The sequence below is a fragment of the Sphaerodactylus townsendi genome, linkage group LG08, assembly GCF_021028975.2.
Source record: "Sphaerodactylus townsendi isolate TG3544 linkage group LG08, MPM_Stown_v2.3, whole genome shotgun sequence".
Classification (NCBI taxonomy): Eukaryota; Metazoa; Chordata; class Lepidosauria; order Squamata; family Sphaerodactylidae; genus Sphaerodactylus; species Sphaerodactylus townsendi.
The window spans coordinates 13,284,499-13,304,216 of record NC_059432.1 but is presented as its reverse complement, the minus strand read 5'-3'; the positions used below and the strand labels follow the sequence as shown (position 1 = coordinate 13,304,216).

At 44.3% G+C, this 19,718-nt stretch overlaps 1 protein-coding gene across 1 annotated transcript in view; it reads right to left on the bottom strand.

Annotated features, from left to right (window-relative positions):
* Positions 1 to 910: 910 nt before the first annotated feature.
* The window catches only part of LOC125438361 (pro-neuregulin-3, membrane-bound isoform-like), a 347,918-nt gene continuing 329,110 nt past the window's right edge, over positions 911 to 19,718 (bottom strand). Inside the window, exon 2 of the mRNA XM_048506779.1 lies at positions 911 to 1,044. Coding sequence (XP_048362736.1) covers positions 911 to 1,044 — 134 coding nt within the window. The remainder of the gene's footprint in view (positions 1,045 to 19,718) is intronic.

Here is a 19,718-nt window from a genome sequence, read left to right as displayed (position 1 = left end):
TCCAGAACAGTAAATCAATATAACATAAAATCTAACTCATTAAAATTCAGCAGCAATTAAAACAATAAATACAATAAATTTACTGAACAATCTTGCATATGATCTTCAGCATAATGAGTTATCTCAAAATGGAAAACCACAGGAACCCCGCCCCCCCCCCAAAACCTCTCTCCCATCCCTGAGGCTCAGTAGGAAAGCTACCTTAGATGCTGCACTATTCAATTTTTCACCGCTCACCACACCTCTCCAAGTTAATGACAACCTTTTGCCCAGAAACTCCAAAAACTCTAAAACCCAGCCCAGTGTATAATAACTAGTACTGATAACTGATTGCATGGTTAATTGGGGGGGGGGATAAAACCTCACACCTTTTCTACCAGCCCCCCCCCCCGATTTTACCATTAAAAAAGCCTCTCTAACTTTGAAACACCAAGGAGGAAATGTTGCCAGATAAAGACGATTCAGATTCACTTCCACTAGGATACTGATTGTACCCTCCAGCTACACTACCTGCCTCCTAAGAAAGAGGTCTTCAGTGGTTCCGGAAAACCCACTAGGGCCGTGGTGGCGAACCTTTGGCACTCCAGATGTTATGGACTACAATTCCCATCAGCCCCTTCCAGCATGGCCAGTTGGCCATGCTGGAAGGGGCTGATGGGAATTGTAGTCCATAACATCTGGAGTGCCAAAGGTTCACCACCACTGCACTAGGGTATCTCAACAGGCGATGCACCTTTTGCTCTTTGCTGCAATTCTTAACTGCAAATTGTCGCCACCCTTCAAAAGAACAGACTCAATCTGCGTCAGCTTCCACACACTTCTGACTCCAAACCACATTCTCGAGACAGAGTATTTCTCCGTTTCTTTTCTGTTTACAGCTGCACAGTTCTTCACTGCTCAGCCGAAGGACTTACCGGCAGTGTTTGTGGGAGCCTGTTAAGGTTTCGATGACAAAGCATTCCCCCTCGTTCAGGCAGTATGCAAGATCCTTATCTCTGCATGGCTTAAAGTGCTCAGACTGTTCAGTGGAGTATGTTGTGGTATCTGGAGAGAAAGCAGGACAAAGAGGGAAAGCACGGTCAATATCGGAAATCATATAAGAGAGAGATGGCTTCTACGGGGCTTTCAGTTTGTGATTTCAAAAGAAGTGTGGACACAGGGCAGCGAAAGCAGAGGCAGACAGCTGCAGGGGGGCTGCGGTTTCTTTAAAGCATTTTCACTCGTAGGTTGCTAACACCATTTGAACTTCATACACAACACTTAAATGGCATTGCAGATCGTTGACACAATGGCAATACAACTGGCATAAATTTAAGGGTGGGAAATCTGGTGTGGGACCTGCAGGCTGTGACATTTGCCACCACCCTTGTTCCAGGAGAGACATAAGAACATAAGAACAAGCCAGCTGGATCAGACCAGAGTCCATCTAGTCCAGCTCTCTGCTACTCGCAGTGGCCCACCAGGTGCCTTTGGGAGCTCACATGCAGGATGTGAAAGCAACGGCCTTCTGCGGCTGTTGCTCCAGAGCACCTGGTCTGCTAAGGCATTTGCAATCTCAGATCAAAGAGGATCAAGATTGGTAGCCATAAATTGACTTCTCCTCCATAAATCTGTCCAAGCCCCTTTTAAAGCTATCCAGGTTAGTGGCCATCACCCCCTCCTGTGGCAGCATATTCCAAACACCAATCACACGTTGCGTGAAGAAGTGTTTCCTTTTATTAGTCCTAATTCTCCCCCCCAGGATTTTCAATGGATGCCCCCTGGTTCTAGTATTGTGAGAAAGAGAGAGAAATTTCTCTCTGTCAACATTTTCTACCCCATGCATAATTTTATAGACTTCAATCATATCCCCCTCAGACGTCTCCTCTCCAAACTAAAGAGTCCCAAACGCTGCAGCCTTTCCTCATAAGGAAGGTGCTCCAGTCCCTCAATCATCCTTGTTGCCCTTCTCTGCACTTTTTCTAGCAGGCACACTCCTTTTCCGTACTCTTTTCATCTTTCTTCCTGAGTTTCTTTTACTTTTTCTGGAAACAAATTCTTACACTCACATTTAGAAACTCCAGGAGTCAGTCACTCAATCAGTTAACCTTTATTAGGCATACTTGTTAAAAAAGATTATAAGAAAACTCCAGGAGTCTATGATGCTGCCGGGAGAGATGGTGGGAGCCCTTCAAGAGATTAACCTTAGTAAGAATATACTTAGGAACATAATCTAGTCCAGGGGTCTGCAACCTGTGGCTCTCCAGATGTTCATGGACTACAATTCCCATCAGTTCATTCAATAGGGACAAGCTGGTCCACAACAACAGTGTTTCTTTGAAGGAAGGCACAAGAACTAGAAACTGAAAACAAGAGCTCCGCCCAGTTAAGATCAAACTAAACAAAACCGCATGGATAACAGGGGAGGCAAACAGGGGAAAAAGTTTAAATCCTGCATGACTTTCTATAAATTGTCACCTTTTTTTCTCAGCCCCTGATAGCTCATTAGACTAGTAGACTGTCCATTTCTCCTCTCCTCTCAGCTCCCATTCAGGGAAATCAACAATGTGACAAACTCTGATCATATTTGAAGGCACTGATTCTCACAGGCCAGGGGTCTGCAACCTGCAGCTCTCCAGATGTTTATGGACTACAAATCCCAACAGCTCTCCAGATGGGATTCGTAGTCCATGAACATCTGGAGAGCCACTGATGGGATTTGTAGTCCATGAACATCTGGAGAGCCGCAGGTTGCAGACCCCTGTCATAGGCCATGGATGGACTCAATTACTGAACGGAGTGCTTGAAAAAACGATGCTCACAAAATTCTCGCATTATTTTGACAGTCAATATACATATAAATCCCCACAAAACAAGTCAAACAACGCTTGCCCGGATCATCATTCTCTATTAAATCAACGCCAGTCTGCTAAAGTCAAGATATCCTTTAATTTCCCTTTACCCTTTTAGCCATGGATTCTGATTTGCAAACTAAATGGTTAGGAACTACCTTCTAATTTTTAATCGGCACTTTTTAACTGCTCTGCGCTCAACACACAATACAATGTCAATCCAATTCTATTCAATTAGACTTCATCTGACAGCCGGTCTCGAGAGGATACGGCACCATATTACTGTGGAAAAAAATCCAATCCCTGGAAATGTTAAATTATAGTAATTTCTTGAGCAGCTCTCTCACTGTAGAAAGGCAGTGCCCAGTACTGTTGAAGCCCGTCAACCATGTGGCAAGTGTTTTTCATTCACTCTGTACAAACAATAAGCTTGCCAACCGCTGGAGGATTTGTAGAAAATGAAATCTTTCCAAACTGGGAAATGCAAAAACTGCAAACAAAATGTTGTAGCATATATTTCATAAAGAAGACAGTGGGCAGCATGTTACACTTGGGCAGTTGACTCTATTTATGTCTTTGCTTCTTGCATTTTGGTTATTGCAAAACAACAACAACACAGATTCCAACATGGCTAGACAGACACATTGTAATGAATGTGTAGACGGGGTTTGTTTTGGGTGAATGACATGGGGCTGTTTTTGTCCCACTGTTGCTTCTAATCAACCACCTTAGCAGGTTTTAAAGAAAACCCACATAACCTATTTATTATAGGGAAAATTGTGATGAAAGGTACATCCCATGAGCCAGCATGGGGTAGTGGGTAAAAACAGGTGGAATCTAATCTGGAGGACTGGGTTTCCTCCTTCACATGAAGCCTTCTGGGTGGCCTTGGGCTAGTCACAACTCTTTCAGCCCTGCCTACCCCACAAGCAGAGATGTAGGTAAGGGGGGGGGGGGTTCATGGGCTCAAACCCCTCCCATTACATGTCTGGCTTGCTTGAAACAACGCATGGAACAGAACAGCCAGAAAGTCAGCTCAGTCACTGAACCCACCCCATAAAAAAACTATATCTACGTCACTGCGCCACACGATGTCTGTCATGGGGAAAGGAAGGGAAGGAGTTTGTAAGCCACTTTGAGACTCCTTAAAGATAGAGAAAAGAGGAGGCCCCTTCCGCACATGCAGAATAATGCACTTTCAACCCACTTTCATAATTGTTTGAAAGTGGATTTTGCTATTCCGGACAGTGAAATCCAGCTGCAAAGTGGATCGAAAGTGGATTGAAAGTGCATTATTCTGTATGTGCGGAAGGGGCCATTGTGCCATTATACCCGACTGAGTTCCCTCCCCAACCCTCCACCTCCAAATCTCAAGGAATTTCTTAGAGCCGGAAGCCATACATTTATTCTTAACTGCAACCCTGTCCAGAAGTTTCTGTCCCAGTGGGGGGAAAAACCCAATAAAATGTCATCTGAATCCAACTCAAATCGCAGCATGAGCTATGCTTTTTGCTCCTGTTCAGTATAAATTCCACTGTGTGTTCAATTTATCTTGCCAGGATTGGCAGTCACTTGCAACCTTAAAATTCATATGGAGCAGATTAAAAATAATGGAAGAGCATCTTGAAATTTGGTGTTGCAAAAGTAGCAAACAAATTTTTATAGCTTTTTTTTTGCGTTGGCCTTGCACATTAATGGTAAGACTGGATGGCTGCTATATTTCTCTATCAATATTAGCACTCCCAATATTTTATTATGAAGGCAGCTGTCATAACTATCTGTGGGCCACTATTCCCACTTACCCCCCTTCCAAAGACATTTGTTCAACAGTTTACAGTCATTCTAAGCAATGAAATATGCTTATAGATTTATGAAGTTTTGTTACAGAGACTTCAACACATGGAGGTCTATTGAGTCAGGACTCGGGTCTATCAAAGTCAGCAACGAATGTAGCATTCATTTTCCCCCCATGTATCTCCAAGTTGGGTCTTTGATTTTCTTTAGTATCAATATTGGATAAAATTATAATGTAATCTGCTTGATAACAGTATAATTTTATCAAATGTTGATACTGAAGAAATACTGGGAGCCAGCTGGCCACATTTATCTAGGGTGGAAATTTGGACTTTCAGATAGCAAGACCCCCACTTTAATTCTCTCTCTATGGACAAATCTGAGAAAAAGTTCAGTACGATCTTACATTTACTATCCGTTAGAAGACAAGAACTTCAGGATTACCCTGGAGGTAGCAAAATTTTTGGCAGAGGTGCTTAGAATTAAAAACCAAAGGACTCCAGAAGCTGACTGCTTGAATTAATAGTTTATTCATTTTATGCACTTATAAAACTTATTCAATTATTCAGTTAATTGAGTTTGTCCTGTATTTTGCAATTTGCATCGGGTTATTTGTATGGGTCAGTTGAACGTAATAAATTAACGAATCGAAAATCAGCAATGGCTGCTCTGACCAGACGTGGCTCTACAGGGCTTCATGCAGAAGTCTTTCATGTAGGCTGATTATGTACAAGCTATCTGCTGTGCTGCAGGGACGAATGTCCATCACTGCAAGATTTCTTGTATGGGCCTATTTTCTGGGGCCTTGCTTTTACTTTCCATTCTCTCTGCAGCAAGCAACACTATCTCTAGGGTGACTTGAATTTGCTTTGTCAGCAGAGCAGGGCAGATTTGCCAGTCAGCACAGCTTCTCCTTTTGCCCCTCCCCCTCCATGTTGTCAGCTCCTTCCTGCTTCCTACTTGACCTGCTGGCATCTTTGAGTAGCCAGCAAGTGGAAGTCAAGGAAAAGAAACTCAATCACATGGGCTTTGTCAAAACACACTGACTTCTAACTTCTCATATCAGTATATTGATATCTTGATATAATAAAAGTGCTTGGTCCTGATATACACCCAATTTTCTTGTGCACTCAGCACCCCCCTTTTGCAGGGAAGGTGTCAATCCCACTGTCATAAGCCAGCCCCCAGGTACTAACCAGGATACAGAGAACTCTGAGGCAGAACCTGGCAACACAGTGCAGCCAGAGCTGGCTGTTCCTGAGGAAGACCAGGAAGCAGAACAACCTCCCAGCCCTTCCCTATCAGATGACATTCAGGTGGAGGAGCCAGCAGATCTTCCTAGGGAACCCAGTAACAAGCCAGCTGTGCCCAGAAGGCTGAAGCAGAGGCAGTTGCTGCAGAAGCAAAGAAGAAGTGCTCATCTGGCAGCAAGATATGGGAAAACAGAAGTATTTACACCTGATGAGGATTAACTCCTTGCAGAACCCCAACCCCTGGGCAAAGATCTCTATATAAGCCTTGCTGCAAGCCTGCCTCTGCCTGGGTGCAACAAGTGTGTTTCCTGTTGCTTCCATATGCCTGGTCCACTACTGATCTCTAGCCTGTTACCTGATCTCCTGTGCCGTGACCTATAGAACAGACCCGTTACTACTTCTTTGCCTGCCTTGACCCATTGAACTGGCTTTTGACTATGCCCTTGTCTGTTGCCTGTTCTGTCTGGACCTGACCATGCCCTGCCTGCCTGCAGCCCACCCCCCATGTACTACAGGGGGCAGGGAGTGGATGTGGGTACAGGAATATCAAAATAAAAGGGATATAATAATAATAATAATAATAATAATAATAACAATAACAACAACAATAACAACAACAACAACAATAACAATAACAATAACAATAACAATAATAACAGCAATTGATGAGAAGCAACTGGAAAAACTTACACGATACGAGGATTTAAGGATTGAACTACAAAGACTCTGGCACAAACCAGTAAAGGTGGTCCCAGTGGTGATCGGCACACTGGGTGCAGTGCCTAAAGATCTTGAACGGCACTTAAAAACAATTGGCGCTGACAAAATCACCATATGTCAGCTGCAAAAGGCCACCCTACTCGGCTCTGCACGCATTATTCGTCAATACATCACACAGTCCTAGATGCTTGGGAAGTGTCCGACGTGTGATGTAATACAAAATCCAGCATATTGATCTTGTTTGCTGTGTATAACTGTTTTGTATAATAATAATAATACTTTTCATGTTATAGTTTCATATTTTATTTATACCCAACTTACATAACTCTCCGTGGAGCTGTGTTTTCCCCCCAAAAAAACCCCCCAATGGGACTGGTAATCAGCAAACAGACGATGAGCCAACTTGGGGAAACACAGCTCCCCGGAGAGTTTTGGAAGTTGCTGTAAATATTGATTAATGAACTGAAATATAATATGAAAAGTATTATTATTATTATTGAAATGGTAAATAATAATAATAAAGAAATAGCAAGCTTCTCTCCTCCCGTGGCTGCAGTAGCAGCAGAAATTATATGTCTCTGTAGGTGGAGAAGACAGCCATAATGTACTCCCTGACCCTTTTGGCTAGAGATGTCAGGAATTGAAAATTGGACCTTCTGGCTGCCAAGCAGTTGCTCTACCACTGAGCTATGGCCCTCACCAAACTACAGTTCCACCTGGCTAGCTGCCCACATTATTTGAATAGAGGCGCAGATCTTCAGCCTTGTTTCACTGTGTCCTGTGCCATCATAGAGGCAGGCTTCCTCTTTAAACAGTGGTCGATACCCCACTTACCATTCGCTGTGCGCTCGTCTCAGCGCGCTCATTTCTGGCGCAGGGGTTGTGTTCCCCAGGCTTCCCCACTGCCCCGCGCTCTGCGTGGGGTCATCAAAAGGTGCCATTTTGAGGAGCACCAGAAATGACGCACGCTGAGGGGGTGCGAGAGCGGCAGAGTTGGGGCGGCTGCGTTTTCACCACCCCTGTAGTGGGGAGTGCCGCTGGACCCTGCGCTACTTTGCAAGAGTAGCACGCAGCAGATGGTAAGTGGGGAATTGACCAGTGATTCCTCTGCCAATAGGTGCTTCTGGTACAAGACAATTCTGGTACAATACCAGCATCTTTCAAGGAGCTGAAAAGTACTAAACATCAGAAAAAATGTCTTCAGCATCATGACTTCTACAATGGAAGGGTCTGACACAAACAATAGTGAGGAAGGGACAGGGCTGACCCACATCTTTCTCTGTCTCTTCCAAAATCATAGAGTTTCTGGTGATTCTTAGAGCTACCCTCTATCACTTCTGGATTTTTCTGAAAAGTGACATAGTGATGCCGCTAATGTCACCTTTAAAAAAAACTCTCATCCCTGCTCAAAGCAGCTAGACCTGCCAGTGGGAGTCTTCCCACCACAGTGGAAGACCTGTTCAAAGCAGGGACAGGGAGCTATATCTGCCAGTTGGAGCTTTCCCACCATAGTGGGAGGCTTGACAGCTTTATAGTAAGTGATGTGAAAGTCTTCTCCCCAAAATCCAGAGAGCTACTGCCAATCAGAGTTGATAATATTGAAATGCCTAAACAATCATCTAATTGGGGTGCTGTGTGGTTTCCGGGCTGTATGGCCGTGTTCTAGCAGCATTCTCTCCTGACGTTTCGCCTGCATCTGTGGCTGGCAGGGATGAAAAACTCTAGAATCAAGACAGTGACTGATCAGCTCCACACAAACACAGGACAACTATAGATATAGCAATCAAAGGGAACAAAGACCAGGATACTTCTATTCAGATCCATTCACCTATTGACCTTGCTATCTTCATTGTTACTCCCATGCTACAAACTTCTCTGTGACTCACATGCCAGGCTACTCTATTCAGATGGCCTCACCTTTTGACCTCACGGTATATATATACTCCACTTGTTTTCCATTCCTACCATCAGATCCTCTGAAGATGCCAGCCACAGATGCAGGCGAAACGTCAGGCGAGAATGCTGCTAGAACACGGCCATGCAGCCCGGAAACCACACAGCACCCCAGTGATTCCGGCCGTGAAAGCCTTCGACAATACAATGGTCTAATTCATATAAGTCAGCTTCACACGCTCAGCTTTATATGTAGAAAAGCACCCCTGGACAAGAAAATACACGCAGTAGGATTTAAAACCTGCAAGCTATCACCACCCAAGTGTTAAGCCGCAAGTAAAACTATTTATTGCCAAGAAACTATCAACACACACATATATATCTCCCATCCTTGTTCCAGAGAGCTAGAAAACGGGGTCAAGCAATGTGTTTCTGCACAAAGGCAGGATAGAGATAAATAATACAAATGTTAACCCTCGGCTGGCTCCTCCTTCCAAGGTAGAATGTCTAAAACATTATTATTCACTGGAGCATCTATCATTCTGACATCCTAATGGTGTGGGAATATACAATCAGGCTATGAAACTTTTACATTATTCTCAGATTCCCTTCACATAAAGGGAACCATACATCATTTGTTTTATGCCATTGTGTATTTCCTTTTTTTTTCTTTTTCTTCTTAAAAAAATCTCATTTTCACTCCTTTAATCTTTTTACTGCCCGTTTGGGTCTTTTGCTTCAAATTCAGAAAGGAACATCGGAGAAGAGACCACAGCGTCACCTCGAAAGCTGTGGTGTTTGTTTATGCCTCCGTAATTATGATTCTTTGGAACAATGTCCTCCTTCAGGGACCGAGGACCAAAACAGACCCCTGATACAACAGATCCATCTATACTAAGCATTAGATTGCTATCATCATAACCACAACAATGTTGGTTACATCAACTATTTGCTACTGGTATACAGTGCCTATCTCTGCCAGTAACCTGTGGGTTCATGGTCATCCAAATTCAAATAACCTGTGGGCAATTCATAGAGAGATGTCGTAGTTTTGTTATCGATTGCCAGATGGTGTGACAATTGAAGGCTGTGGCAACCTATTCGAGTCAGATCAATTGTTCGCCCATTTCCTTGTCCCCTATCCCTTGTTCTGTGTTTGGCGCCACCCCAACAAACTCTGTGTTTTATAGTGGAGTGTTGATACTGGGTGTTGTTGTGATGCCTGGGTTCTGTGGGTGGGTCTTCAGTCTGGCCTGTGGAGAGGTGTATGGGAATGGCACTTTTGAGGAGTTCATTTGGACTACACCATTGATAAGACTCTGAATGTTTGTTGTATTGATCTGTCTTTTATGGACAATTGTTTTATTGTAATTTGGTATGCCAATAAAGGCTTGTCTATGTCAACAGATCCATCTCTTTTTATGCGGGACTAATCCAAGCAGAGCTAAAACATGTGTGTGGCCAAATTTAAAGAGATCATTGAACATAGGGATGAGGAAGTGGAGGTCATTGAAAGAGGGAGAGCCGAGCGCATCTGCCTCTCATGTGTTGCCATGCTGGCAGGGGCTGATGGGAATTGTAGTCCATGAACATCTGGAGAGCCGCAGGTTGCAAATCCCTGACCATGCTGGCAGGGGCTGATGGGAATTGGCCATGCTGGCAGGGGCTGATGGGAATTGTAGTCCATGAACATCTGGAGAGCCGCAGGGTGCAGATCCCTGACGTGGGGCCACCACTACATTGCTCATTTTATTCTGAGGCCAGTGCATTTCAAGATATAAGTCTGCCACTGTCAGGTATTTTATTTATTATCTATTTATATCATTTCCAGACCAGGATGGCTCAGGCTGAAATGAAACTAAACAAGGTAGGTCCTAGTTAATACGTAGATGGGAGACCACCAAGGAAGTCCTGGGTCACTATGCAGAGTCAGGCAGTGGTAAACAACCTCTGTTGTTTGTTGTGGGCTTCCTGGCTGTGTGGCCGTGGTCTGGTAGCTCTTGTTCCTAACATTTTGCCTGCATCTGTGGCTGGCATCTTCAGAGGTGTATCACAGAGAGAGGTCTGTTACACCCTGTGTCCAGTGAGAAGGGAATAATTAGTAGGGAATAAATTGTCCAGGTCCCAGGGTGGGGAACCAATCAGTAGGGTTGTAACTTGCTATACAAAGGTGTGGTTGACTGCATTGTATTGCGGGTGGGGTTTTCAGTCCAATACCTCTGTTTTCAATACCTCTGCTTATTTGCCCTGAGCTTGATTTCATCTGATCCTGGAAGATAAGGTATAGCCCTGGTTAGCACTTGGATGGGAGTTCACCACAGAAGTCCAGAGCTGAAAGGCCAAACCTGCTCTCGGGAGTACATCCTCTTTGAAAAAACTGAGAGCTGTGGTGGGCTCTTCGACAGCGGTGGTCGGGTAGATCTTGTTCCTAATGTTTCGTCTACAACTGTGGCTGGCATCTTCAGAGACGTATCACAGAGAAGGGAAAGTTTAGTGGGGTATATTGTCCATGTCCCAAGGGAACCAATCAGTAAGTGTTTGGGTGGAACTTGCTATGCAAAGGTGTGGTTGAGTGCATTGTATTGCAGCTGGGGTTATCAGTCCATTTTTTAAGTATTGGTAGCCAAGCGACTACAATGTAACTGGACTGATAACCCCACCCGCAATACAATGCACTCAACCACACCTTTGCATGGTGAGTTCTACCCAAACACTTACTGATTGGTTCCCCACCCTGGGACATGGACAATATATACCCCACTAAACATTCCCTTCTCACTGGACATAGTGTGTAACAGACTTCCCTCTGTGATACACCTCTGAAGATGCCAGGCACAGATGCAGGTGAAACGTTAGGAACAAGATCCACCAGACCACGGCCACATAGCCCAGAAAACCCTCCACAACCAGTTGAATCTGGCTGTGAAAGCCTTCACCATTACATCAATCTCTTGAAAAACCCCTGGGGTCACCGTAAGACTGGACCTTATATCCCACTGTCCTCCCCAACTGGAACCCAAAGCCACTTACAGCACTGATTTCCTCTCCCCCATTTTATCTACACAACAACATCTGGGGTAGACTAGGTTGAGAGAGAGATTGTCACCAAATGAATTTCCAGGACACACTGGAGATTTGAACTCGGTTCTCTAACCACTATATCATGCTAACTAGTTTAGCGCCAAACAGAAAACAATTTCAGAAAGTTTATAGAACACATCTGGCCATTAGCAGGCAGAAACCCTGCATTTGCTTTTTTTCCCACACAAGAAACTCAACACCTGTCCTCCCTAGAATTTTTGCCCCAAACCTGGCAACATGTAATTCAACTTAAAAAGAAGAAGAAGAAGAAGAAGAAGAAGAAGAAGAAGAAGAAGAAGAAGAAGAAGAAGAAGAAGAAGAAGAAGAAGAAGAAGAAGAAGAAGAAGAAGAAGAAGAAGAAGAAGAAGAAGAAGAAGAAGAGTTTGGATTTATATCCCCCCTTTCTCTCCTGCAGGAGACTCAAAGGGGTTTACAATCTCCTTGCCCTTCCCCCTCACAACAAACACCCTGTGAGGTGGGTGGGGCTGAGAGAGCTCCGAGAAGCTGTGACTAGCCCAAGGTCACCCAGCTGGCATGTGTGGGAGTGCACAGGCTAATCTGAATTCCCCAGAGAAGCCTCCACAGCTCAGGTGGCAGAGCTGGGAATCAAACCCGGTTCCTCCAGATTAGATACACGAGCTCTTAACCTCCTACGCCACTGCTGCTCATGGAATCTTGGGTAGACAACACAGATTCTGAACTCAGCAAAACTCAGTCTAGTTTAGATAAGATTCAAATGCACAGCCTAAAGAACAGAGCTGGGTATAGTTTCGTATTCTATATGTGGAAGATCTCACAGGAGATTCTCACCTTTGAGAATCTGGGACTTAACTTGCATTATGTAAGATCACACTGTTTAAATAACTCAAAATAGAACAAACTAAGGACACGCTCAGAATGTCAATGGATGGAGCAGAATTGCAGTACAACCTCGGGGTTCCAAGCAAAATGGGAAAAGATACCTCCCCCTCCCTCTTTCCCCTTTACTGAGTGGATACTTTTTCTTCATTTTTTCCTGTCTGTCCCCCAGATGAGACAAAATGACACAGGTTGGATCAGCGGATGCCCTTGGTGAAAAACAAGTCGATACCTATTTGACGGCTCTCTAAATCACATTGCCCCAATACATGTGATTGCCATTCTCTCTGCTAGGGGTAAGACATTAATTTCTGGGTTCTGGTACACATCCACTGAGACTAAAGATACCTGTGTTCTCTTTCTGTCCAAATAGATATTGCATGTACTGGGAGGAGCATGTAAACACTCCTCATACATGAAGTTATCATAGGCAGAAATCATGCCGGTGGAGAAGAGGGGGGCATTTGCACGGGAGCATGCCAGTGGCCCCCGCAGAGGGCAGTGCAGAAGAGTCTGCGTCCCCCCCACAGCTTGTCCTCCAGCATCCATCTGGAGGGCTGAAGGGACCCACCCATGCTTCCCTCTGACCTCTAGGGGTCAGAGGGCAGCATGGGCGGGTCTCAGCAGTCCTCCAGACCGATGCTGGAAGACGAGGTGAGTGGGGGGGAGGGAAACCGGCATGTTCAGCATGGTGCCGTTCGAACTGCACCAATGGGAAGGCGGCGCTTTCCAAAAACCTCCCTCGTGAAGGGAGGTGGAAAGCGGCGCCTTCACGCCGCTCAGGGCTAAACAAGACAGCACTGCTGCGCTGCAGTAGCGCTGCCTGTGCAAACAGCTCCCCGGGGACCGGTGTTTTTCCGTCCCTGGGCCGCTGTTTTTGGCCCCGTGCGGAAAGGGCCATAGCGTTTCCAGTTCTGGGTTGGGAAATATCTGGACATTTTTCTTTGAGGGAAGTCATGGGGAAGGTGGGGTTTGTGGAGGGGACAGACCTCAAAATGGTGTCATGCCATCAAGCCCACCCTACAAAACAGCCATTTTCTCCAGGAGAACTGCTCTTGTCCAACTGGAAATCAGTTGTAAAAGAACAGGAGGAAAAGAAGAGGAGGAGGAGAAGATGGAAAAGGAGGAGTTTATACCCCATTTTTTCAACCGTAAGAAGTTCCAAAGTTGTTAACAAACTCCCTCCCTTCCTATTCCCACCACAGACATGTTGTGAGGAAGGTGGGGCTGAGAGAGTTCTGAGAGAACAGTGACTAGCCCAAGGTCACCCAGCAGGCTTCATGTGGAGGAGGGGAGTCAAACCCGTTTCTCCAGATTAGAATCCACCTGCTCTTTTCTACTGGTTCTCCAGGAGGACTTCAGGGGCCACCTGGAGATTGGAAACTAGTAAACCCATCATTGTTATGAACGAAAAGGTGTAAACTATACATCAAAATGCCAGAACTACTGGTCTTGGAAGTGAAGTCCTGGTTCCAAAATGAAGAAGTACAGCTCCAGTTTTTATCAAGACATTCAATCGTTAGGAAGATGCTGTGACAGGACATTGCTTTGGAGTCACTGCTTTAGCCCTGGAAGCCAGATTAGTTTGTGCCAAAAATTCAAATCTGTGCCCTGGAGAGAATGTTTGAAACAGCAGTCACCATTGACTCAGGTCATTTTGTAAGATTTCATTTTGAATGACAGCAGTCTCTGAGGATTTGCTATTCGCTACCTGTCTGCTACTTGGCAGATTTTTTTTCTCCCACAGAATTTAGAACCAGAAAAGTATTGGATCAAATTATGTTTTAACTCTGATGTGCGCAGTTTAATATACACTGCGTGCCCAGACCTATTTGCCTCCGAATGGTATCAACTTCTCAAATCAAAAATTTGCTCAATAGGTTTATTTCTTGAAGATCTCTGTATGCTGACACTCAGAGAGATTTTCCGAACCTTAAAAAGCAGACTTCTAGAACAGGAATATCATATCTTATTGGGGCAAGCAAATAAATCATGCTCACTCCTCTCTGTCGGAATAATACCGGAACAGGGGCACATAGCCAAATATCTTGAATTATTAACTGAACCCCAACAGAGATGGATTATCACAAGGGCCAGATCCAATACCTTCCCATCGGCCATTACAAAGGGTAAGAACATAAGAACATAAGAACAAGCCAGCTGGATCAGACCAGAGTCCATCTAGTCCAGCTCTCTGCTACTCGCAGTGGCCCGCCAGGTGCCTTTGGGAGTTCACATGTAGGATGTGAAAGCAATGGCCTTCTGCGGCTGTTGCTCCCGAGCACCTGGACTGTTAAGGCATTTGCAATCTCAGATCAAAGAGGATCAAGATTGGTAGCCATAAATTGACTTCTCCTCCATAAATCTGTCCAAGCCCCTTTTAAAGCTATCCAGGTTAGTGGCCATCACCACCTCCTGTGGCAGCATATTACTGTGGGTCGCTACTTATCCATCCCTCTCTAGGATCGGGTTTGTCCACACTGTAAAAATCAAGTGGAGACTCTTGCTCACATTATTCTTGACTGTCCAAGATATGTGGGCATTAGGAATTTCTCTCCCAGGCTGACCCTAGACAAATCCGAAAGTGACTCTGACTGTTCTGTTGTGGAGCTTCTGTTAAACAACACAGATGCCATGCTCTTGGAAAAAGTAGCAAAATTTCTTTTACAAGTGACAGAACCTTCTAAGTAATGTATACTGCTATATACAGTCTTCCTGTCTGCATTTTGAATGTACTCTTGATTTGTAGTTCAAAAATGTCTGGCAACTCTTTAGAACCTATTTTTAAATGCCAAATAAAGGTTGTTGTTGTTGAACCAGAAAAGAGATAAATCTGTTAATATTTGAATCTGGGAAGCCCGGGTTCAAATCCCCACTCTGCCACTTGCTGCGTGATCTTGGGCCAGTCATACACTCTCAGCCTTAACCCTGGAAACTACCCATATGGGAGACCTCCAAGGAATACCAGGGTCATGATGGGGAGGCAGGCAATAGCCAACCACCGCTCAACCTCTCTTGCTTTGAACAGTTATTCCACCCGAGGTTGCCACAAAAATGTGCCCCCTTCCCAAGTGTCACCTTAAACTCAGCAGCAACAACAACAACAACAACAATGCTGCTGCTCCTGCTGCTGCTGATGATAATAATGATAATAATGATGATAATAATAATAATAATAATGGCAACTTGGGGGTGGGGGCAAAGAGAAAACTCAAGCAGGATTAATAAACTAAAGAAAAGCTAAAGTTTTACGAGGATCAAAGATTCCACGACTAGCACAAAAATGGCATCTCATTAGGCGGGTGCAGTTCCGCAGCAAAGGGGACAGCTCTCGACAACCACTTCTGAGTGACATATTCTGTCATATGCTTGAAATGTTGAGTGTTGCCAAACATCGGGCAGATGAACAATCTTGCTCTTAGTACCGTGTAGATGCTATTAGTTATATCTGTTGACAGCTGACAGCCATCAGGCTGATTTACATTTCAGACACTACTGCAGTAAATCTGATAACCAAGGTTAGCATCTGCTTGGCTGTTAGTCATTTCTATTTTTTTCCCCTCTTTCCTTTTCTTTTCCCACACTTGCTGCGTTGGTAGCTAACAAACACAGTGCGCTGAACCTCAAATTCCATTATTTGATCTCTACGGCAGCTCTCACCTAACAAGCTTCATTATTTTGTTTTCTTTTTGCAGGATTGAGCAGCCAATAGGTAGATTATTCAAGTACAAGTACAAAAACCTTTACTGGCATAAAATTAAAATATGCATATCGTCGGAAAGATTGATAAGCTAAAATGGTAATAGTTATGGTTAAAAACGATGTTATGGGTCAAATCTGCACGGCAATGGTGGGATCCAAAAATTTTAGTAATAGGTTCCCATGGTGGTGGGATTCAAACTGTGGCGTAGCACCAATGGGGCTGGGCAGGGCACAACGGGGGGGTGGCTGGAAATTTTGGGGGCGGGGCATTCCTAAGTGGGGCTGTGGCAAGGACGCAGCTGCTGCGCCGGTCCTTGGGCAGGAAACGAATGCACGCAGGCACAGGCTGCCACGCACGTCAGTGCACCTCCTGCTAGACTGCTTCAAGTTCTGTGCGCCACTGCTGAGAGGAGGGGCATAACTAAGGCAAAAATCACGTGGCAAAATCACCAATTAGTGACCCCCTCTCGGCACACACAAATAATTAGTAACCTACTCTCGGGAACCTGTGAGAACCTGCTGGATCCCACCTCTGCTGCACGGTCAACTAATTGCATGATCCTCATGCGAAATATCCAGGTTTCAGCAAGAACTCCCCTCCACTCAACCACCGAACACGGATTCATCCCGGTTCTGGAGCTCCGGCTCCTCCTTATCACGTGTTTTTTAAGAACCTGCATGAAAGTGCACCTTTTTAAAAAACACGCACCGAATCCAGATTGGTGGGGAGGTTTGGGTTTTCCATCTAGATTTGTTTTTTCCCCATCGTTGACAGTGATGTGGAGCCTTCCAGCCAATCAGAGCACAGTGGGCTGTGAGCTATTCGCGCGCAGCCCTTTTTTTGTTTCGCACTGGCGGAGGCTACGTTGAAACGTGGATCACGATTTCTGTGCCAACTGTTAACTAAAATTTTTAAGTACCAGCTACCCTTACCCCCTTCAAAAGCTCTCTCTGCTAATGACATGAGCAAGAGGAGAAGACCAATGAAACTTAACAGAGTTTTCACTAAATAAAGCAGAGTAGAAATTGGAAGAGTTTATTTTGCAGCGGCAGAAGCGGATCTGAAGGAGGAACTTTGACAAAGCTACACTGGAGGTTTTCGGTAACGCGCTCTAGGAAGAAAATTCCTATGACAAAGAACACCACTGCCTCATTCAAATCTAAAAATCATGATGTCTGTCAAGGATTGTGAGGGGGGGGGGGTTTTCTGACTATTTAAGATAAATTTTAGTTTTATTGATTGTCAGTCGATCATTTTAATGTATTCACCTGCCAGTCAAAGTTCATTGCATTTAGTATTACAAAAACCTTGATACAGTGACTTTTGAATGACAGTGAAAAAGTAGAAGTTAGAACTGTGCTGTTTCCCCCTTTCCCCCCATTATAGTTGTGTAAATGGTTTGCTCCCTGCTGTTGGCGCTGTAGATTCATTTTTATTGTGCAGACATGTTGCATGGGTTTTAAAAATCATTCAAGTGATATTTATATATACAAATGTGCTATCATTCAGTTTACAATATATTGAATAATGCCGATAACACTGAAAAATGCATGCATTGCAGGGAAGGATTCAGTTCGGGGGGGACAGCAAATGGGACGACGGCAAAGAGTTATGGGTTTGATTCACAGAAGGGAGAACTGTAATTGAAATGGGGAATTTTCAGGTCAAAACAGCAGGGATGAAAAATTTGAAAGCGATACGTATAGGCACTACTTATTGTTAGATAAAAATGTCAGCCGTGGTGCTTTATTTTTCATTCTCTACTTCCCTTAACACATCCGAAGAAAGAAAGTCTCTCAAAAAATAAGCATGCATGCCCTAAAGTTGCATCTAGAGCTGTCAACACTGAGGTGGAAAATTCTTGGGAGGTTTGCAGGCAGAGAGAGATTGGCGAGGAAACTTGGCAGAAGGTGATGCCAATAAGAGCCTACATTTTGAAGCTGGCATTTCCTCTAGAAGAACTGATCTCTATAGTCTGAGGATTCGCTGGCACTCCAAGAGAAACCCTGGCCTCACCGGGAGCGTGACAACCCTACCTTCCACTAAAATTTGTCTTCGCTGATTAATTATCTAAATGCTTATGTAACCCCCATGCTCAGAATGGGTTGAACCAGAAAGGGGTGGAGACTCAAAGCAGCAAGAGGCTGCAGAGCTCATGTAGTTTGGAGGAGACAAGGCTACCAGACTCGGACCTTGGGTTTTTATGTCTGTAATGGGCGAGAGTTCTCCTGGAAACCTTCATCAGGTTGAATCCTGTCCACCAAGCCCTTGGAGTCTTCAGGAGCCAACTCACTTGCAAAGAAGAATTGGACTTGGCAGTATCAGTAGACTGTAAATAAATATAAGGACTTGAAAATGCAACCTGAACAGGACCTTGAAGTGTGATGTTAAATGTTGATGTTATATGTTAAGAAAGTAAACCATTTTGTTTTGTTTTAAATGTGTTGTTGCAAACTCATTCCAAGTTCCGCCCCACAGAACCCACAAATAGAGGTTACACTTAGACAATATATATGGCTGCAGTACGGAGGAGACCTGGGCAAGACAAAGTAAAAAGGACTGCTGGATCCAACCCCCTCCCCCTTTTTTTTCCTTTTTAGTATTTAAAATATATAATGTTCCTGAGCAATGGGCTGTAGCTAGTCACAGTTCTCTGCTAGTCACAGTTCTCTCAGAACTCTCTCAGCCCCACATATCTCACAGTGGGCTGTATTTCCTGGCTATTTCCCACATATGTTGCTAAGGTTCCCAGTGGCTCTTCTTCCAGGTCCCCTAGTTTTCTGTCTCCCTTTTCTCCGCACAATCTGACTGCAAACCACTTTTGGCATCCCGCCCTCACAATCCAACTGCACCCCGCACTGGAACGAGCCAATCCCATGGCAAATGGTTCAGCACCTACAAATTGTGTCTGGTATCCTCACGAAATAAATAATACCATCATCTATGTTGTGCCCGATGAACTGGCCAGGCTATGAATCTCAATTAGGTTTTTTTTTTTTCTGTATGGGGGAAAAAGCCACAAATAATAATGATGAATGAATCTCTCATTAGAAACAGTGCTGAATGAGAGCATTAAGCGGTAGTCAAAACCATCTGTCTTTTCCAGTTATTACATAACTTTAAAAAATGTTATTAATGGGAAGTGGGAAGATGTATGTGGGTATATTTTTCCCCCTTCAAAAAAGTCAGTTCATTCCGAGAAGAAATATTTTGTAAAAAAAAAACAAACCAAATTTCTCAAGTTCTCTCATATTTTCTTTGCCGTCCCCTTCCCCCAAATCCAATCTTCATTTTTGGAACATGAGAAAATGTTTCTGTGGGTTATTTTTCTTTTGTGTGTTCGTTCTTTCACTCAGGATCATTTGACACAAATGGCTTTCCCTCCTGCAAACTCAAAAGAACATCCATCTTGTGCAGCATTCTGTTTCCAGCACTGGTCAGACTTCTGAGAGGCTTTCAAAAAACACATGGAAGTCACGATTACATCATCTAGTGTCTAGTACTCAGAGGTCTATGGCCATTTGTGCACAGTTGGGCTGCTTCACAGAGGCCCCTTCCGCACGGGCAGAATAACGTACATTCAAT